The sequence below is a fragment of the Neolamprologus multifasciatus genome, chromosome 3, assembly GCF_963576455.1.
Source record: "Neolamprologus multifasciatus chromosome 3, fNeoMul1.2, whole genome shotgun sequence".
Taxonomy (NCBI): Eukaryota; Metazoa; Chordata; class Actinopteri; order Cichliformes; family Cichlidae; genus Neolamprologus; species Neolamprologus multifasciatus.
Window position 1 is genome coordinate 566555 of NC_140441.1, and position 22349 is coordinate 588903.

The window sequence follows — 22349 nt, forward strand, 5'->3', positions numbered from 1 at the left end:
TCAAACATTTCAAACATGAGCCTTCACAATCATTACAAAATATTATTCCATTATTTGTTTGAAAAGGAGTAGGCAGAAGTATTTACTTATTTGTCCCTACCCCCTCAAGTTTTACCTCTCATTCATTTAATTTTTTTTTTTAGTCTTAAATTAAACAAACAACATATGAAACAAAAGTAAAGCAAAACAAAACAAAACATACATAAATCAAAAACAAGAAATTGTCTTTCAATCTTTCAACCATAGACACAAATTTAGTGTTGACCAACAATTCCCATCAATATTTCCTGTCTGAATTAAAAGGTTTGGCTTTCAGGTTGTAACTCCGAAATGACAACACAGGCACAGCTTCTTCAAGACGGGCGCTTTGCTGCATTTAAAACTACAAACACAGAACACAAAGGCTTTAAGCGCTTCGGTCTATCATAAGTAACACTTGGGCTTTAACAACAACAAAAAATTACCTTGTGGCCGCCTGCCACTTCGGAGGTCCTAGAACAATAACTTTACAGTCCTGCGCATTCTAAATTAAAACATAAAATAATTAGAACACCATACATTACAAATTTTCACAATATTACAATACAGTTATAGCAAATGACAAATACCTTGTACAGCTGGTAGACTAACCAGGCCTGTGCAGATAGCTCGCTGAACTCCTTAGCGTGATTATTAAACGTGGGCTCACAGGCTATATTATCACGACCAAACTTCGCAATAATAGCGGTGTAACAAAACTTGTTCTTTGTGACAAGATAAACATGTCTCCTATACAAGATAAACACACCGTTACAATATTGTCCACAGAAATGTACAAGCAAGAACATTTTAACTGCTGCAACCATCTATTAAACGTCTTTATACATAAGCCATTTCTATGACACTTACACAGGTAACTGTAAGAATATCATCTCATTCAGGGGAAATGAAGTTCCAAGACATTTTTGACCCTACCTAGGCCATTTAAATGTACCCTCCTGGAAGCTCAGCAATGTAATGTTAAGGGAAGAGCTTCTGATTTACTCCAAATAATTTTATAACCTGAAAACCCCAAAGACGTGTTAATAGTGTTCAACAATGAGAGTATTGATCTCACCTAATCAGAAATCAACACAAGTATATCATCTGCAAACACCCTCAGTTTATGAATGTCTAATGATATTTCATGCCTGGGAAATTATCATCCCCCTAACTACAGCTACAATGGTATTTAATGGAATAACAGAGATCTATCTATAGTTCTGATAATCACATGAATCCTTCTTAACAATGACTGCGATTAAGGCTAAGACAATGACTCACACATACTTACAGATAAATACAAGCCACACAGTACATATACATACATATACATATAATCAATACACAAATAACATGTGAATCTAACAGTTCATTAACCACCACATCATTACAGGCTAAAGCCACTACACCACATATGTAAATGATGACACTTTATATGATCCACCAGGACATTTTTCAGAATTGAAATATAAAAGATGGCTGCTTTAAGGAAGAAATTAGAAATGGATAAGATATAGTCTTTCATAACAATGAATAAATATAAAGGTTTCTTACATTCTGCATGCCTGATATTTTTACAAGTTGCATGGATCCTGTGCAAGGAGGCCTCCTAGTGTCAGGTTATGGTCTGTTTCATGTTCGTCCATTGATGATCCAGCTGCCTTCATTTGTACTGGACACGTCGGATCTTTGGGCCACTTAAATAAAAAATAGTGGTCTTATGTGTACAATGGATATGAGTGTATAAATTAACATCTCCCATGAAGATGGTCTAGAAGCCTGTTATTATTATTATTTAAATTTAAAGGAACATCTGATTCCTTCCACAGATTTTTTTAATGACATTAATAGAGATATTTCTTTAGATTTTGTCCCTTAGAAGTAGTTCAAGAATTATTTTAGATTTGAAAGAAGGGGGGTTTTCTTCAGAATTGGGGATTTGAGTGTCTACGTAGGTTCTCAGTCATCCAGGTCATGGTAATCTGAGGAGCTTGGGAAAAGAAGGGACTGGACCTCTTTAGGTTTCTTAAAGAGGTTTCATCAGAGACACTTCTTCATTTCTAAGACCAAATGGTTGAGAGTATTAAAGCCCTGGTGGAATTTCTCCCTTAAGAAGGCTGCCGACCCACTTTTGATCATGTGACTCATCACATGAACTAAGGTCTTCTCTCAGAAATGCAGTCTTACACGACTCTCTTCTCTCCTCCTGTTATACCCCCAAAACCCCATTTCCATAGAGACTGTGTCAGCTCCCAAACAGACAAAAAACAAACTAAAAAACAACAAAAAAACAACTTAAACATAAAAAATCACAAAGAAAGAGTATCCAGTATCAGTAACAGTATCCACGACAGCACCAAAGAGTAAAACAGTGAAATGTGGATTATTAAACATTAGGTCTCTCTCTTCTAAGTTTCTGTTAGTACAGAAACTTATGACTCTGGGTACTGTAGCTCCCGTGAAAAAGAGAGCTTCATATCAGAAGTACTTGAGTCCCTGGTACAGCTCTCAAACCTTAAAGCAGATAACTTGAAAGCTGGAGATGAAATGGTGTTTCACAAAGATCATCATTTAGCCTGGAGAAATAGTTTTCTGCTTCATAAAAGTGAAAAAATAAAAGCATTTCTTCCGGCATATATATATATATATATATATATATATATATATATATATATATATATATATATATATATATATATATATATATAGCGGTGTTTGTTGGAGGAGAATAGCTGCTCTGGTGAGTTTTACTCTCTGTAGCCGTATGAATGGCAAACTACACTGATTAGCAGCGGCATAGGCACACTTAAAATTTCTTCTGAAATTTTCTCTTTCTAGTTAAATGTATAACTGTTATAACTGCTGAGTCTCTTACGCTGATGAAAATGCAGAAAACACAGATCAACCTGTTCAACCAATCGCTTTCATTCCACTTTGATCTGTGACAAACTGACGGTTCATCTCTGTTACAGTGTTGTTAGACTGCTATATATTTGTGTTCTTTATGCTGTAGATGTTCATGTCTCTGGAATAGTTGGCAGTAATAAGGATGCTTTTCTGTAAAATCATATTGATATGACCCGTGAATTATTCGTAGATGACAGATTAGTCAGCTGGGAAACTCTGTGTTACCTCAGAGAGCTGAAGATATCGTGGACATGCTGACCTCGCTCTGTGGTGTACAGGTCAGTTTACCCTCATGATTAATAGTCACAATAAAAATATTAGCCGAACATCATGAAGTCTGTATGTGTGTCATAGTGTCGAACAACCTTTGTACAGTTAAAGCAGTTACTACATGAGGAAACACCAACGTTATCTCTTTTATGCGTTTATCAGGTCACACTGATTACTGAACAAAAACCCAAAGATCAGCTGTTAATCTGATTAATTTGCTCTCTCTCCTCCTTAAACATGTTTTTAATGTTAGTTATAATTCAGAATTGGCGACTGAAACACGTAGGACACATAAGAACATCAGGAAATAAAACCCTGATAAATATAACCTCAGTAAAATAAGTCCGTGTCAGCGGGGATTATTACAGCTGTGTAGCGGGGCCTGCGCTTTGTCGGTGGTAATAACAGCTCGATTGCTTGCGAGGCGAGCGGGTCTATCCCGGTGGTGACACACAAACAGGGTTTCTCAAAGTTCAGTTCTGTTAGTTTCCACATGCTGGTTGTTGTGTGCTAAAAACAATGGCCACCAGGCCAAAGCAATGGTTTTGAGTCGATCAGCGTTAACCCCGCCCCCTGAGTTTGATGGGTGAGGCTGACAGATAAAATTATTTCATGGTGAGAGCCAGGCGCCAGGACTGCCAAAATGAAATAAATAAATATATCATTAAATAATTAATTAAATGTGTCAATAATTAACCCTCATAATGTCCTCCCGATTTCCATACACCTGGGGTGATCAGGGGTCAAAAATGTCCCCGCTTCATTTGAGTGTTTTTTAAAGTATAAAGTATAAATTGTCAATCAATTCAGTGTTACACCTTAGTTTTACTTAAGACCAACACATTAACACAAAATTTAACCAACATTTAACATTTTAGGGCCACCACACCTTGTTTACAAAAAATACACCCTGTTTTTTAAGCGAAAATAAAACAAGAAAATTAAATATTTAATTGTTTAGATAATTTTGACTATCTGACTAACTACAGAGTGCTGTATGTTGAACTTTAGTGAGATTTTTTTTTTTTGAACCATTTAAATTTTTTAAATGGCAGCACATAATCACACCTGTGGTCCTCAGGGGTCAAAAATGTCCCCACTTCATTTGAGTGTTTTTTAAAATATAAAGTATAAATTGTTAATCAATTCAGTGTTACACCTTAGTTTTACTTAAGACCAACACACTATCACATAATTTACCCAACATTTAACATTTTAGGGCCACCAGACCTTGTTTACATAAAGTACACTGTGTTTTGGAGTGGAAATAAAACAAGAAAATGAAATATTTAATTGTTTAGATAATTTTGACTATTTGTCTAACTAAAGAATGCTGTATGTTGAACTTTAGTGAGAAAGTTTTTTTTCAAGCGTTTATAAATTTTAAATGGCAGCACATAATAACACCTGTGGTCCTCAGGGGTCAAAAATGTCCCCACTTCATTTGAGTGTTTTTTAAAGTATGAAGTATAAATTGTCAATCAATTCAGTGTTACACCTTAGTTTTACTTAAGACCAACATATTAACACAAAATTTACCCAACATTTTACATTTTAGGGCCACCACACCTTGTTTACATAAAGTACACTGTGTTTTTGAGCAAAAACAAATTGAGAAAATAAAATATTTAAATGTTCAAATTATTTTGACTATCTGAATAACTACAGAGTGCTGTATGTTGAACTTTAGTGAGAAAGTTTTTTTTGAAGCATTTATAAATTTTATATGGCAGCACATAATCACACCTGTGGTCCTCAGGGGTCAAAAATGTCCCCATCTTGTTTGATTGATACTTAATTAATATGAAGTGGATTTTTCCCCCACTTTTAATTAAAACTTAATTCAAACATTTTTAAACATTTTTTTATTCCATTTCAAATTTAAGTCTGATAAAAACCTCATAAAAATGAATTTTTTCTTTGTTTTTGGGTAAAAAAATTAATTAAATCATCAGTTATCGTGATTATCGTTTCACAACCAGAGTCGGTTGCTATAACAGATGATCACAGACGGGTTTATGTCAAAGTTCATTTAGGAAGCTGTTTTTAAACTACAAGTTTTTTACTGGCAACAAATAATCACATCTGTTGTCCTCTGGGCTCAAAAATGACCCCGTTTGCTTTGACTGTTTATAAAGCAAGAAGTATAAAATATCATCATCTCTGTGTTTCAAGGTTTTATTCAACTTTATTCCAACTCATTACCTGACAGTTTTCTATATTTTGGCATGATAGGACAGCAGGGCATGAGTCTGAGTGAACGCATGAGAGCCTGAAGCAAGAACAAAGGCGTGTCCAGTCCTGGCGTTCCATAGCCTTTCAAATGCTGCTGAATCCAAAACATCAGCGGATCCTTGGCTGCTCACTTCATGCACTTCTGTCTTTGTGACAGTCCAATGACATCACAGCTGTTTCCACCCCCAGTGTCTCAGGACTGGACACCTTTAAACATGTCGAGGATCAAACAGCCGTCCAGCTAAACATACATGAAACTATCAAAGCTGACAATCATTCCAATAACATCTAATGGTACATATATATAGACACAGCACTACAAGGAAATGGCTCTCAGCATCTGGCTGTGGTAACAAATGAGTCCCTGTTTTGTGTTCAAAGTGTGTGCATGTGTTGAGACAACGCTGGTCTCTGCGATTCTTTTGGTCCTGGTAGAGATCACGCTGAGATGTTTCCATGTTTTACACAATCCTTTTATTAACATTATTCTTACAGATGAATCTGGAGATCAGCACACTGCAGTCCTTTGCTAAAGGCTGATCTAAAGAACTCCACAGTTACAGTTATAACCTCTGGTCTCCTCCCCCCTACAGTAAACACCCCCACAATGGAAATACACTAGTACAGTGGCCAAGGGTGCTGACACCCTGACCCCCACCTCCTTTTAAGGTAGTGTCCGTTTGCCCTTTGTCTGCTCCTCACTGTCAGTAACTCCTGCTACTGTCCTGGGGTTGATTGTCCTCCTGCCTGTACCTCAGTTCTTTGTTCCCATCTCAGGCCTTTTTTTCTATTTTGTATTCTTACACTCATTATCCACAATATTATAATGTTGCAAGCAAACCATATTCTCTTTAACTCTGATCTATATCAAGGAATCTATTCTCAACACATGTTTTAGACGTGTCACATGTGGAAACACAAAAATCCCACAATGACACAAAGATTGGTTTGAGGGGCATCCTGCGTGGAGTCAGCTGGTGAATGGAAGTCCAGTCTGACCACACTGGCAAGGACCTCATTAGGTCAGCATTTCACCAGAGCACATGGACAAAGTGGATGGTGCTGTCAGTTGGTGTTGGCTCTCTCTGTGGCATCACTTCCTGTTCCAACACACAGTGGTGCTTTTGCTGATCTGTGTAGCAAATGTAATTGAAAACTTATAGATAACTTCTTGTTTCGTCTTGTGATCTTTGTTACTCCCCTCGAGTTTTAATAAAGCTCAGCTTGTTACTCAGACACACCCTTGACACACGCTGCAGGACTAACAATGATTTCATCAGATAAAACATTCATACAAACTTTCTGTGGACGATCAGTAAGAAAGTCTCTGAGCCAGTGAATAATTAATCACTGCAATAAAATGTGTGTCCTCATTGTTTTAGAGTCAAATCAACAAATAAACGTCTTGTCTGAGCATCTGTTTGTTGTCAGTGATGTGTAGCTGTATTAACTGACAGCAGCGCTGCATCTTCTTGCTCCTTCGTGGCTTACAAGCAAAGTTGTTACAAGCAAACCTGCAGGTCATCCACAAAGACTGAACTGGGTCCTGTCGTGTTGTTGTTGGTATGTGGAGCTGGTAGCAGGAGAGCTGCAGCTGTGTGTTAGAACAACAACTGTGCGTGTAAATAAAGTTAATGCTGAACAGCATAAGCCTGTGGTTGGTGATTTTCCCGAGATGATGTGTTCCTCCCCACTGTCCTCCCCCCACCACCCTCTCCTCAAAACCTGAACAAAACTCAGGGCTCCAAAGCCTCTCTGAACCTCCAAGATGAGAAGCATGCGTCATCTGTTTAAGACTTCAGAGAATTCATTAAAAGATGCCAGAACATCTCACTATACGTGCAGAACCAGATACTCCAGATATTTGTCACAGGTGTGTTTGGCAGCACATGTGAAGAGTCGTTCATTTGCATATTAGCTTGGTAACAAACTAAATACCAAAGCAACACAGTCATCTGTAAGCTCATCCATCTGTTATGCTACCCTGTCAGTCCACTTTGAAAAATATTATTAATCTCTAGCTTAATCATGGCTGTTTTCCTTTAAAAAGACCTGTGTGTGTCAACAAACTCTGCCTACCTCCCTCTAGAAGTGGCTGTTGTTGAGTAACCTGGACGTCTCCTCGTCACAGTTTGTGTTTTGCTTCAAAACCAGCAAAAACCCCATGAGAGCAAAGCTGTGGGAGCTCTGGTGGGAGCTCTGGTGGACCTGCTCAGTGTGTCCTTTGGTGTGTGATGCTGGGTGCTGGCAGTGGGATTGGGTCACAGTGTTGAACTTCCATGAAAGAGTGCCGTGGTCAGTGCTTTCTACTCTGTCTTGGTACATGTGACAAAAATGACATTTGATGACATTACAGCAAACTAAATATGGCTTTTTGAGCACCTTTCAGCTTTGAGTAGGACTTTCTAGAGCAGAGGTCTCAAACTCGCAGCCCCCGTCACTCCTACTGGTGGCTCGTATATTGACGTGAAGAAATATAAAGCAGTTTAGCTGTTCAAGAGACTTTTTGTTTGTTGTTGAGTGCGATGTTAAAATATGTTCTTTAAATGATTTCATATGAACAGAGAGTGCAGACATTGCAAAGGAAAAACAAAAAGGAAACCTGTCTGAGGGCTTTCTGATAGAAACAAATAAAATGTATCGCCCACTGCTGCACCTGTAAGAGACCGAAAACCAAAACAAAGATACGACACCTGGGACACAAAAATGAGAACATACATAAACCAACAATCTTCTTATTGTGTGTGTGAGAGTGTCACAAATGTACGTGATAATGAGGGATGGACACCCAGCAGGAGATGGAGGCAGACTGAGATGGAACCAGGACCATCCACAGCCCCTGAGAGTAACAGAGACCCGACACATCTCTGTGACATCCAGGTGTCCATCCCAGCAGGAGATGGAGGGAGACCCCGGGGACAATCCAGCCCCCGCATCCCAGGGAGGGGCTGAAGTGTCCAGAGGGGAGAGGTGACCATATCCCACTGGGGCCAAGGGTCAGCCAGCCCCTGATCCACCCCACCCACTAGTGACCCACACAAAGACATAAAGACCCATGTACTCACACTGCCCCCCTCTCTCTCCTGTGGTGTTAATTTAACAGGATTATTTGTAAGCTACAAAGTGTCATGTTTGCTCCAAAGTGTGCGTAACAAATCCCAAAAACATGATACCAGTAACAAACTGATCAGGTCTGATTGCAGTCTGCTGTGTGGGGACTTTCACCTGCTACTGTAGGGTCTACCTTACAGCATAAAGCACCATCAGCTGACTGTTGTTGTGATTGAAAATTGAACCTGCTCCAACTTTCAGTGCCTTCTGCATAACTGCACTGAAAACAGCACAAAGACCAACCAGTCTGACCTGATTCTTTGGTGGGGCCCTGATGACTTCTAGAAACAGGTGGAGCTGAGCATACATCTGACATATTTAAAGTCTAAGATGAGCTGAAACAGCTGCAGTTAACCATGGCTCTGCAACAGTTTGTGTGCTGTGTCACTGTGCTGATCATTTTCTTCTGCAAAGGTGAGAAACTGTTTGAATTTCCTTCCTCTCATTGCTGAGGTTTTATCAGGGGTGGAAGAAGAACGAGATTAATTACAGGTACAAATGTTTCTAAACGAAATGTTGCTCCTGGATACAAGGAAAGAGTCCATTTAGCATTAATGTCATTCAGCATCGTATTTAATATGATAATGTAACGAAGTCACAGTCAGTGGACGTCTTCACTCCTCTTTATTTGATATCAACAGTTTCTTTTACAGACGTGTTGTCGTGTTCGTTAGTTTACTTTGTTGTGTTGGATTTCTAACAGTTGATGAGCTGATATTCAGCAGAGAGTAACTTTATATTACAGTTACTGATGTTTGAGTAAACTGAGAACATTTATTTGATGAGGAACACAGAGGCAAAGGTTTGATGCCAGAGTAACGACACAGGTGACTCTGACCTACCAGTTCATCAAGGTTGTAACTGCAGTCAGCATTAAAGTGTTGTGTTTAGTGTGATCAGTTCTTCAAGTTGAAGAAAACAATCACTGCTTACTTTCACAGGTTTGTCTGTGTTTTCTCATTTTCAGGTTGTCACTCACAGCAGCCCGGTAAGCATCCAAAGACATTTAACCTGTCTTCCTTCTGTCAGCTGTACAGCAATGAGCACATATAAACCTGTGAAATGATTTTTGTTCAGTAAAATCTTTTCTGACACAGAGGAGGGACATCTGTGGATCACATGTAAACCACAGTCTGAGTAACTTCCACATGAATGTCAGAGCTCAGGATCTCCCAGCAGAGCGTTGATCAGTGTTTTCTCTCTCAGTGCTTTTAATGTTTAGCTGTGCTCTCTCTGCTTTGTCAGCATGTGGCAGCAGGACTGTGAACAGCAGCAGCAGCATCACAGGAGTTGGTGTCGCTGCACCAGGAAGTTGGCCCTGGTACGCTGATATAAGAGTTGATGGAGGGCCTGCACTCATTGATGTTGATGTTGGAGGGTCTCTGATCAACGACCAGTGGGTGCTGACAGCTGCATCCCGCGTGTCACAGTGAGTCAGAGCTGCAAGTTTACACTTTGTTGAATATTAATATGATGATGAAGGTGAAGTGTAGCATTCATGTGCACTAGAGATATTTTTAATATTTCCTCACTTCTTCTAACATTTAAAAACAACAGCTGTTGCCCAAAGTGCTGAACTGCAAAGTTGTCTGCACAACAATCAAACCAGACGCCACATTAGTTTAATTTCAACTATAAAGTCATTTCATAGATTTCATTGTATTTGAGAAGCATTGATTTTTCTGTCCACTGGTGACAGAAGATGGTTAGCTTAGCATAAAGACTTTAAATGGGGAAGCTGCTGCTATTAAAAACAACTACACACCCCTGTGAGCCTCTAAAATGAACACGTGCTGGGAAACTGAGATTGGAGAGAAAAGACTCAGTGAGGAAAAGTCACAGTCATGTGTTTTGTTTGTGTGCAGCTGTGATCAGCTGACCTCACGTCACAGTCACTGCTCAGTTCAACAACATGTAAACAGATGTTACATGAGCTCTGTGGCTGATATCCAAAGCCTGCACTCTGTAATGCTGGCATTTAAAAGAGACCTTCAGGATCAGCAGAAGTTGACTTTGATTGACTTTCAACCACCTGTGCACGCACACACACAGAAACACACACAACAAAGGACTGAAAGGAAAAAGTTAACTCGTGGCATCGACTGCTTTTCCCTGTGCTGATGATCAGCATGAGGCACAATAAAAATATCTGTTGTGTGTGAAGGAATTTCAGTAGCATGGTGGTCTATCTGGGCCGCAACAGCGTCTCAGGTCCAAACCCAAATGAAGTGAATCGCACAGTGGTAAACATCACCTGCCATCCTGGATTCAACTCGTCGACTCGTGAGAACGACATTTGTCTTCTTAAGCTGTCGGCTCCTGTGAATTTCACAGACTACATTCAGCCGATCTGCTTAGCCTCACAAAACAGCACTTTCAACAATGAGACCAGCAGCTGGGCCATCAGCTTTGATTTGTTTGGTAAATCATAAAATATTTTATTTTATTTTACTTTACAGTATTGTTTTGGAGTCTTTAGAACAGCCTGATGTTTAAATTCTCTCCAACTAGTAAACAGAAATAACCTGCAGGAGGCAAATGTACCAATAGTGGGAAACAATGTGTGCAAAGCCAGCTATCCACGGATCCCAGACAGCATCATCTGTACTGGAGCGACAGGTTCATGTTTTGTAAGCACAAGTTTATTTCTTATAATCTGTTGTTGACAGTCACTGAGATAATCTCACCTTTAGTCACACTTTGGTTTACTTGTTTTGCTGTAATTGACTATAAATATTAATATTCATGTTTATCAAAGGTTGTTTTTTCTAAAGCCTCTAATTTATTTGATGAAACTGATTCCTTTAAACGAGCTGCCTGAAACTTTCTGTCTGTGGAATCGTCACTTTCATTTGCACCAAAGCAGCTGAAGTGGATTCACAGTGGTTCATGTTTCCTCAGTGGACAGACTGATATCCATGAAGTGTTACTGACTGTGTTATACTGGGATGATCAATTTATTTATTACTTAATTTATTTCAGCAGTTTGTAACAAAACTACCAACAAAGTTCAAACTTTAGTGGGTGACAAAGGTCGACCTCTAAGAGTTACACATCTGTCCTGATAACTTTCATCACTGTCTTTCCACAGCTTAGTTTTGGGGCACCACTGATGACTCAGAGTGGATCTGTCTGGCTGCAGAGTGGACTTCTCATTGGTGCTGGATGCTCTGCGTCTCCTTCAGTCTACACTCCTGTGTCCCAGTACCAGAAATGGATCAGCGACACAGTTACAGGGACACCACCAGGCTTTGTTACCTTCCCCTCCCCACACAGTTCATTACAAACCACCACTCCTCCCACTGCTTCTCCCACTGCTCCTCCCACCACTCCTCCCACTGCTCCTCCCACTGCTCCTCCCACTGCTTCTCCCACCGCTCCTCCCACCGCTCCTCCCACAGCTCCTCCCACTTCCCCGACATGTGTGGGTGTGTTTTGCAGTGGTGAAAACCTGATCCACTTCACTCACTTCACCTCACTGTGTGTTCTCGTTGTGTTGCTCCATGTGTTTGCTGCAACTGTTGGAAACTAGATCAACACATTTACTCAAGTTCAAGTACAAACATGAAGAACTTTACCTGACATGTTACTTTATAACTTTAGGAACCTTTTATTTCACTAGATTTATGGACATCAGGAGGCTTTTTCTTATTAGCAAAGTTATTATTTTTATGTGATTATTTTCTCTACACATCTGTCTGTATTTGCTTTACTGTCTAAAAACCGATTATCATTACAAAATGAAGCCTTCTTACATAATTCTGAGGAGTGAGATGTTGTTATCACACACTTATTTCTGTTGTTTGCTCAAAATCTGAAACTAATCTATTAAAATCCTTTGAAATCTTCTTTTGTGGTGGAATTTTTTGTATATTTCCCATCTGTCCTCAGACTGTGGTTAAATGTAACTACACTGCCTATACCACATGCAGAGAAGGCACGAAGTAGCACTAACAGGTGTAACAAGGCCACTACTTGTGTTACACCAGTGCTACACGGACACTGAGGGAGTTCTCTCACACACAGATAAGTGAACATATCTCGTTCCTCGCCCACTTAGAATAAGACACTGCCAAGACAGAGAGTGTAGTGGTAAAGAGAACGGCAGAGAGACGCTGAATTTAATCCTTTAAACGATCTTATGCTAAACACGCCACCTGGAAATAATTTGTTGTTTGAGGTGTAAAAGTGTCATCAAATCTGCTACATGTCCATTTTTCAGGATCACTACTCCTTTCAACATCTGTTAGTTGTTTTGTTTTACAAAAAGAAAATTTTAGATTTGACAGATTTTACAGAATAAGGCTCTCAGAATGTACATGAATAAAACATTTAGAATTTGCAATTTGAACTATAAACCACCAAACAACAGCAAATATGTGAACTTTGGTCCTAAAGTTTGCTTCTGGAGTCTCTTTTTTCTAAAAGTGAGTGCTTCAGGACATGTTTTAGTCTACTTGTTGTTCCTAGAGTATTTAAAAGTAGAATGGGAGGCAGAGCCTTCAGTTTTCAGGCCCCTCTTCTGTGGAACCAGCTTCCAGTTTGGATTCAGGAGACAGACACTATCTCTACTTTCAAGATTAGGCTTCAAACTTTCCTTTTTGCTAAAGCATACACTGTTAGACTTTTCATCGCCACTTTACGGTAACATACTGGCGTCACTGTTGCCAGCGTCATACCGTGACGCCGTGTTACGGCAGCTTACCGTTCTGCAGGACGATACAGGTTTTTGCTGGTGTGGTATAATACTCTTGGACAAATTATGGTAACGCACCGTAGCCTTTTTTACGGTAACATACAGTAACATTGAGTTGTGATTTGAAATAATGAGTTACTCATCATCATCATCTATCACTATTAGCTAACTGTTCAAACATACCTCTGAATTAGTTCCAATGTTGCACACGCTGACTCCTGGTATTCCAGGTTCAATACATAGAATGAACCAAAGACTGACATCGCATCAGCAAAGATGTTCTCTTTGTCCAGCTCGACAATTACACGCCCCTCTGCACTCACCATCCAGCAGGTGGCGGTCAGTGAACTTTGTCCTTAAATGTATAGGGGCAACATTGTCATTGTAATTATGCAACATAAAATAATCTCAATACTTCACTTCTTCACACTGTCTAGATAGTCATAAAGCAAATAGCTACATACAGTTAATTATTAATGACCTTATGTACATAAGTCCGTTTTAACATATTATAATTGTACATAATTGGGAATTATTCTGCACATTAAACACACCTAACAAAGAGTCAGCCCAATTAAATTACCGGAGATGAATCAACTGTATGGTTATTTTGGAGTTTATAGTTTGTGCTGCTGTTAAACTTTACAGTATTGACTTCAGTATTTCTGCTGTTGGTGTAGCTAGACTACTACGTTGATCAGTAATATGTAATGTGAAATTTGATATTGTTACTTTGCTGGATTCACTGAGACACATGTCCAACAACCTTGGTTTATCAAGGAAATGTGAGCTAACAAAACAGAGACTGGATACCTGTGTCCACGAAAAGCTCCTGTGCCAAACAGAGATTTTAATATGGTCTAATCAGCTCTATTTCATAAATGACTTCTTACCAAGCATAATTAACCTTTGGGGTGCTTGGCAGGCTTTTAACATGCAAACTGAACAATATAAATTTGCGTGCACTGAAGCCACAAAATTTAGAAATACACATAGTTGCAAAAAGTTCAGTGACCAATTACCTTTCCTAAATGACACATGCAATGCAAAAAATAAGAGTATTGTCAATATGGACCAATTCCCAGTTTTTACATGATCAAAATGATTCACAAAAGGCTTCAATAAACAGAAAATGTGTGCCGACAAGAGAACAGTGCACAAAAATGAAAAGATATTTGAGCTCGACGCTTTAATGGGTTTAACATGACTTAGTCAGCACTCCGCACCGTACAGGTAGTACAAGCACACCTGAAAACATTGACCAGCTAACAGCATTAAGCATTTGGGCGCAACCTCGGTAGCTCACCAATTCACCTGTTGCAAACGTCCAAGTTTCTATCAAGTCTCATAAATCCATCGGCAACTATTACCTAACTAGACTTTTGAGTCTCCACATCCATAGATATTGACATTTTGTCAAAACAAACAGTAATAAGAACGCATTTCGGACTTCTCTCGAATAGGTGAAAAAAACACTTACCTTCAGACTGATTAGCTGGTTCTGATCCAACTTTAATGTGTCCCATGTCAGTCCGTTTTAGGGAAAAAGTGTTAAGTGGTTTCATTTAATTTTGAGATACTCCCGCATGGATGAGCAATTTGGAGTCTAGCAGAGTTATCACGAATAGCATACGATCTTCAGATATAATCCAATCAACCTTGCATTTAACCCGACTGAACATCCAGTTACCTCTGACTACTTCTAAGTTGCACATGTTAACGGTCTCATCATCACTCTGTGCTGCAGCGAACTGGATCTGTGGCACAGAATAGTTGATGGCCATGTTGTTCTCCTGCTTTGCAGCTTTGTTTGAGTCTGACTTGTGGCTTAAACGTGCAAAACTAAGAGAAGCAGATCAATATTTTCTTCTTGTTGTTATTTAATGGTGGTTGGCAACCAGCGAAAGGAGCATTAACAACCTCGAGCAATATTTTCTATCCCCATTGTTGTTTTGTGAATACCCGACGTGTGTGTCATACGTCACGTTGTACGTCAGGTGAAGGTGTGGAGTCGGCTATCGCACCTGTCGCATTAAAAAGCTTTAAAAACGTAACAATCGCTTTAAAAACACAACCCAACGCGCTAAACATGAACAAACATAAACACCCGCGTTACATTATCACGTATATCCAGGACATCTCTTCTGAACCAAGACGAAGTGGTGCTACAAAGGAATTATTTCTTTAGGAGAGTGCATTTAATAGCAGTCTGGCCTGCCACATAATGCACCGCTAAAAATACAGTTTCTGCTTGTCCCAGAATTTATTAATTTTGAGAGTGAAGTTGTAGGACTGATGCTGGTTAGTGGTGTAGGTTTCATGGATGTGACACCTTAACTTGTGTAAAATGACGACCAGAGCATATTATTAGGTTAGTTCACTGTAGGCAGAGGTGTCTTAAAAAGTACCACCTTATACAAAACAAATGAAGGTCCAGTATAAGAAAGAATAAGAAGAGGAAAAAGGAACACTCTGCTAAATGAAGTCATTTTTAAACATCACTCTAAATGTAGCCATCAGTTTTTGTTGCTGGCCATTCAACAAACAAGTATACTTCAATTATATTTCCCAAGTATACCTTACCTAGTACGTATACTAATAATGCTTCTTGGGACTATATTGCCCCCCGTTTTAGTACATAACAGTATTCTTGAAATTAACTTTTAGATGTACTTTTTGTTCACCATAATTGTACTAGCATAATGTCATAATGTCTACAAGAGTATAATTAAAATATACTCGAGTCTATCACAATACTAACCTTACAAGTATACTATTAATTAATAGTATTAATAATGTTTCACATTGGTTGAATAAACAAATACATTTATTAATCTATGAGGTTCCATTCAGTTCAAGGAATTAAATTTTAGTGTGGCTGCAACTTACTCCTTAAGTTGAAAATGATGCTGTATATTGTAGTTTATATGTTATACTACTTTCACAGTGAATTGCATTTTATAGTAATACACTCTGAATGAGGATTTAAGTAATTACTCTCAGATCTACAGTAGAAAACAACAGAAATCCGGATGGTGTAATAGTATAATCTCAGTAACATCACCAATTGTTACATTTGCTGTATTTTACAGCTGTTTCCACGAGTACGGTGAGTTACCGTAAAAATAATGGAATTTCATGGAATTTTCCCACAATTACATGCAAATTACAGTACTACACTGCTAACATCCTTTAGAGTTTTGTACTGTTGATTTTGCTAAGCTATGGAAATTACTGCAAAGGCTAACAGTGTGCTCTGTAAGCAGTAATATAGGATCCTGTCTCTGACAGACAGATGATGACCTTTGATGACCTTTGTGCCTGTGAACTCTGTTTTTAAGTTTACTCTGAGCGTGAAACAGCATGAAAACTCAAATTTAAACGTTCATTTAATGAAACACGATTCTTCCTCACATCCTCCTCGTCTTCATATTGATGCTACGCTCACTAAACATCATTAATACTTCACACACACCAGCTTTGTCTCAAATGTCCAACATAATAAATCCCTGTGTGATGTGTGATCAGCTTTAACATCACTGTCACCACTGTGAGCGGAGCTGAACTCTCAGAAGGAGACAAACTAGCGTAAAACTGCGAGAAAGAAACTGAGACTGAATGAGATCCAAACATCTGGAGCTGATTCATCTGTTTAAACTGTAACACACCTGGATCCCTGTGATTTTATTATCACGGACCCTCACGTGTGATATGTGAGGAGTCCAGCACACACCTGCTTCCTGCTCTCTGCTGACATTGTGACCCTGAGCAGTCGTGTAACTGTGCAGAAGGTCGAGCAGCTGCTTCCTGCTGCGTCTGAGATTTATTCAGGAGGAAGAGAAGATGTGTTTGCTCTTCTTCTCTGGAGCCAACCACAGTCCAGCTGCAGCCCTGATACGCTGCCTTCAGCTGCAGATGCTGAGAGTAAACCTGCTGTGTGACTGTGTTTGTTGAGCCTGTAGTTTCAGACTGCTGTTAGTGTAACTGTGCTGCTGCCTTAACTCGGCTTACAGGGCGTGGCCACGATCCTATAGGTCCAATGAAAACTCTGCAACACTAAATGTTTTTAAAGTGTCAGCCTCCTCTGGAGCAGGGCTGTCAAACATAAGGCCCGGGGACCAGAATCGGCCAAAGACTTCAGCCCATTGGACAGCTTTGGAAAATATGAAGCAGGGCATCAGTTTCTGGGCTGTAACTTTAAATATATTAAATTAGTCTTACAGCGCCCTGCGACAGACTGAAGAGCTGTCCAGGGGAAGCCCACCTCTCCCCCCGTGGTGACTGGGAGAGGCCGTCCTTGTCCTGTAGAAACACTGAGACGTGCTGCTGAAGCTGCTCCTTTATATTAACATGTCTCAGGAATCAACAGTGACTTAAACATCTTTGCACTGACACAAAGAGGAGCTTCACTCGTCCGGCCCACTGACCATCAACATGTATATGTGTACAATCAGTGTGACGCTGCGCTCTACAGGAAGAGGACGACACTCCACACACAGAATCCAGAAACTAGAAAAGCTGAGGACAGAAACCCGAGAGGGGCGCGAGCAGAACCAAGGCGTCAGAGACAAAGACGAGAGCACGATCAGATATCTCCTGCACCGAGACACCGAGCCAACAACTGGATGTGAAGAACATGTGAGAAGATAGGGCGTCCCAGAGGCCAACGAGGGAACAAGATGTTCCCACAGGAGCTGAAACAAACACGTCTTAAACTTTATCTCCTGTATATTTAACTTCAGCTGTGCTCTCAGACCGACCGTGGACCCAGCAGAACTGGGTTCAGATCTCTGGGGCCACTTACATCACCTTCATGTCCCGGGTCCATCAGAGCTCTTCAACACCACCTGGTAAAGAACTCTACAGGACCAGTGACTGTAATAGACCCTGTGCACGAGAAAATGCTAACTTCCTGGTTTGAGACCGGATGTGGGGTTGTACATTTCCGGTAGCTTTACTTTGCGGTCAATCGCTACTGCAAAGATTTACTCCAAAATCATGTCCAAAACTGGAAAACGGAAAGATCGTGTTAAGTTACAAAGAGCAGAAGGTGGGAACACTCACCACTGTTGTGTCATAAAAAATCTAATGATCAATTTTGACGTTTGAAGAGTTTAGATCGATCAGTTGTTTACCCTGACTGATGTTCACCTGTGGTCAGCGTGGGAGGAGTTTCAGGCCTTCAGACAGACGGCTGCAGGTCAGTGCTGCACTGACGCTGTTGGGTCCTGAGTCATGGGGACAGCAAACGACTTGTCAAAGCATCTGCAGGAGAAGAAAGCTGAACTTTATCAAGCAGTGTGTGTTCAGTCTGTGTGTGTGTGTGACAGAGAGAGAGAGACCTACCATGGTGCATAAGCACAGAAGCACATGGTCATGCTTCCAGCTGTTCCAGCTGCAGTAAGTTTTCAGTGTTTTTAAATAGATGAGTTGCTCTAATGTAAAAGGTCAATGACATGAGAGTGAATATACAACATAACTTTATTGATAGAAGAAGAGCGTCCACAGCTGTGATGATTTGGTGCTGTATAAATCAAATTAAACTGAATGATAATCAACTATCTACACCTCAGGCTGAGGTTCAGTGTCTGATCCTGGGTCAGGCAGATCTCCCTGGTTACAATGACAGGAAGTGACAAACGAGCAAAGAGAGAGAGGGCGGGACATGGACACTAGAACAGAGACGTGAATGTGAGAAGGTGTTTGGAGACAAATAGATGAAAGGAAGTGTGAGGTCTGAGATCTGGTCCTTCTAATAAAGATGCATTTCCTCCAGTATAGCCATGAACTCTGCTGAATGATCACATGTTATCACAGTGATCATGAGGCTCAATGTAAAAAGTTTAAACAGACTGAAACACTGTAGGTAAAGGTCAGAGGTCACGTTGATGCCTTCATGTTTGACCACAGAACGGTCAGTCTGTGTAATGTCACTCTGTGATGTCACTCTGTGATCCTCTCAGTGATCACCAGTGTTGGTCAAGTTACTTGAAAAAAGTAATCAGTAACTAATTACTGATTACTTCCCCAAAAATGTAATCCAGTTACTTTACTGATTACTTATTTTCAAAAGTAATTAGTTACTTAGTTACTTTTTAAAAACACGATTTAAGACCTGAATAGGTGATAAAGTGATAGATCTTTCAGCCCAATTCTACTTTTTCTGCATAATCCATCCATCCATCCATCCATTCGCTTCCGCTTATCCTTTTCAGGGTCGCGGGGGGCGCTGGAGCCTATCCCAGCTGTCATAGGGCGAGAGGCGGGGTACATTATTATATGAAACATTCACTGACTGGAAGAAATTTGTTTAAAATTTAAACCTATTTTCTACGGAGCCCCTCTGATGACATGGTCCAAAAAATAAATAAATTGTGGCCACAAAATACTAATTTGTGCACACGAAATGCTAATTTGTGGGCACGAAACACTTGACCAATAACTGTGATACTTCCCAGGCCCTTGCAGTTGGTTGACAATAAATTCTATCCCAGCGTCCGGGTCGTACTTACGTCTGCTAAGCAACTGGGCTCTCAATATCCTGTTTAAATGTCTCTCCATAATAATGGTTCCTTTCAGTGCCAGGCTTTTCAAAATGCATTTGTAGCTCATTCCAAGCCTAAAATTGTCAGGGATCTGGGTCTGAGGGAGCTAGACCTATTATTGTTTATTGTTTACTTCACTGTAAATAAACACACTGCATTAATCGCACAGAGTTCCGCATTTTGGGTCCTCTTTCCCCACACACCCACGGTCTGCCACGCAGACCATGACAAAAATAAAACTCAATCATACTGTCTCTGGCCATGGTGTATAGGTTTAGCCTACTCTTTTGCTTATGTCTCTACACAGCTGTCCAATGTATCAATATGATGTGCGCACATTATCTATTTCGTTGCCACAAATGCGTAATTCGTTGCCATGCTATACCCAATTCGTGCCCAAAAATTAGCATTTCGTGCCCTCGAAATAGTATTTCGTGGCCACAAATAAGTATTTCGAGGGCACGTTATACTATTTTGTGGCCACAATTTATTTATTTTTTGGAGGATGTCATCAGAAGGGCTCTGTAATTTTCTGCACATTCCAGCACATAAAATAAAATATTTTGTGTGTTTACACTCAGTCTTTCAAATAGATGCAAGTAAAACACAGCAGAAAATAAATAAAGTCAAAGACTAGCGGTCCTGTTGCTCTATTTTCACCTGTAAAGCAGGAGTGGGGTAGGCGGAGGGTTACCCTGGTGCAGGTGTGCAGCGGTCAGTGGAAGAATCCACGAGTTTCTCTGTGAGTTTCCCATTACGTCGTAGCTACTCGGTGCTTGTTTGGAAGTTTAGGGTTTTTTCTCTGTAAAAAGAAGTTTTCTTCCCACGCACAACGGACACTAATGTTTTTGTCACTTTTTATGGAATCAAACTCAAAGTAAGGTCAGTACTTCCACGCTTTAAACGCTGCACGCTCATACTCTCTCTGCACTGATATATGATCCATTGTTGATCTGCACACAGCTGTTGTCACGAACGTCGCACTCGCTTACGTCACTGTCATGAGACATTCTCGCAAAAAAATCACGGTTTTAGTAACACAGTAACGCAGCGTTCCTACGGGAAAGTAACGGTAATCTAATTACTGTTTTTGCAATAGTAATCCCTTACTTTACTCGTTACTGGAAAAAAGTAACTAATATATGCTAAACTATCGTTTATACACTGCTAACATGGATGTGCTATGCAAACAGTGAATGCTGTCGGTGTTTACTGAAAGCAAACTGTGGTATGGAGACGACTGTTTATAATATTTCTGGTGATACTCGAAAGGTCTCATCAAGTCCTGATTTAATTCGATTTATGCTGTTATCAGTGTTTGAATGATAGCATGGCTGTGGTGTCATACGTATGCTCTCAGTGTTTGCTGATATCAAACTGGTATGAGGACCACTGTGGGTTAATCTTTGTAGTGATACTCACTCCTTTTTATTTAGACCTGGTTTAATTCTGGGATAGTTGAATATTTGTATATAATCCTCACAGCTGTCAGACTCTATAACAGGGGTCACCAGCCTTTCTTTAAACTGAGAGCTAGATAAAACTGAACAGTTTGGTTCATCTTTAGTTATATGGTTCTATCCAGCATATTCTATCTTGATATGCTGTCTTATCACAGATTAATTTTTCAAAAATATTAACAATGATTTAAGCAAGGAAAGGGCTACATGTCAACATACAACTCTTTATTTCTATTACTGTCTTACTTCATTCCTACCTGATTGACATGTTTAGGAATTATGAGTGATTGACTCACTGTAGTGGTAAAAGTTGCTACCAATCAAATTATGATATGTTAAAGTTAAAACAAAACACAACTGACTGTTTTATATTATATCTAATATATATTATGTAATTATCCTTATAATTACAAAATGTTTTATGTAAGATTTTATGATTTAAATCTGACGTCACAAAAGTATTTTGGAATTTGAGTAATGTATTTTGTAACTGCAGTACACATAATACTAATTTTGAACAATCTTGTCCAGGTTCCTTGCCACCGGGGACTCCTTCAGGACCATCGCGTTCAGTTTCAGAGTCAGTGTGTCCACGGTGTGCCAGATCACCCCCCAGGTAGCGACGGCCATCTGGGACTGTCTAGTGGACGACTTCATGGCTGTGCCTTCACCTGGAGGCTGGCGGTCCATCACAGAGGGATTCCAGGAGCGTTGGAACTTCCCTCTCTGCTGTGGAGCTCTGGATGGGAAGCACGTCCAGACAAAGGCACCCCATATATCATATAGGAGACACACACATTGATATACACTAAATATTTATTTTATTTCTTTTTTTGTGGTGCCCAAATTTATGCACCTGCTTGATTTAGTTTAAACAGTTATTGCACACTTTCTGTAAATCCAGTAAACTTTTTTTCACTTCTCAAGTATCACTGTGTGTGTCTCCTGTGTGATATATTTAACTGACATTTTTTATTGTAACAACCAACGATTTATACAGGAAAATAATGGCTATTATCAAGGTTGCCCAAACTTTTGCATCCCACTGTATTAGTATATTTTGTCATTAGTATAACATGAAATAAATTCTACATGTGTCAAGTC

The 22349-nt window shown here is 39.8% G+C and overlaps 1 protein-coding gene across 1 annotated transcript; it reads left to right on the forward strand.

Moving 5' to 3' along the window:
• The first annotated feature begins 7301 nt into the window (after window positions 1-7301).
• LOC146520928 (chymotrypsinogen B-like) lies at window positions 7302-12392 on the forward strand. The gene is made up of 6 exons (XM_085154495.1): window positions 7302-8958; window positions 9512-9532; window positions 9790-9973; window positions 10709-10965; window positions 11056-11174; window positions 11636-12392. Exons 1-6 carry the CDS (start codon window positions 8901-8903, stop codon window positions 12074-12076), a joined length of 1080 nt encoding a protein of 359 aa, XP_085010621.1. The 5' UTR covers window positions 7302-8900; the 3' UTR covers window positions 12077-12392.
• The last annotated feature ends 9957 nt before the right edge of the window (window positions 12393-22349 follow it).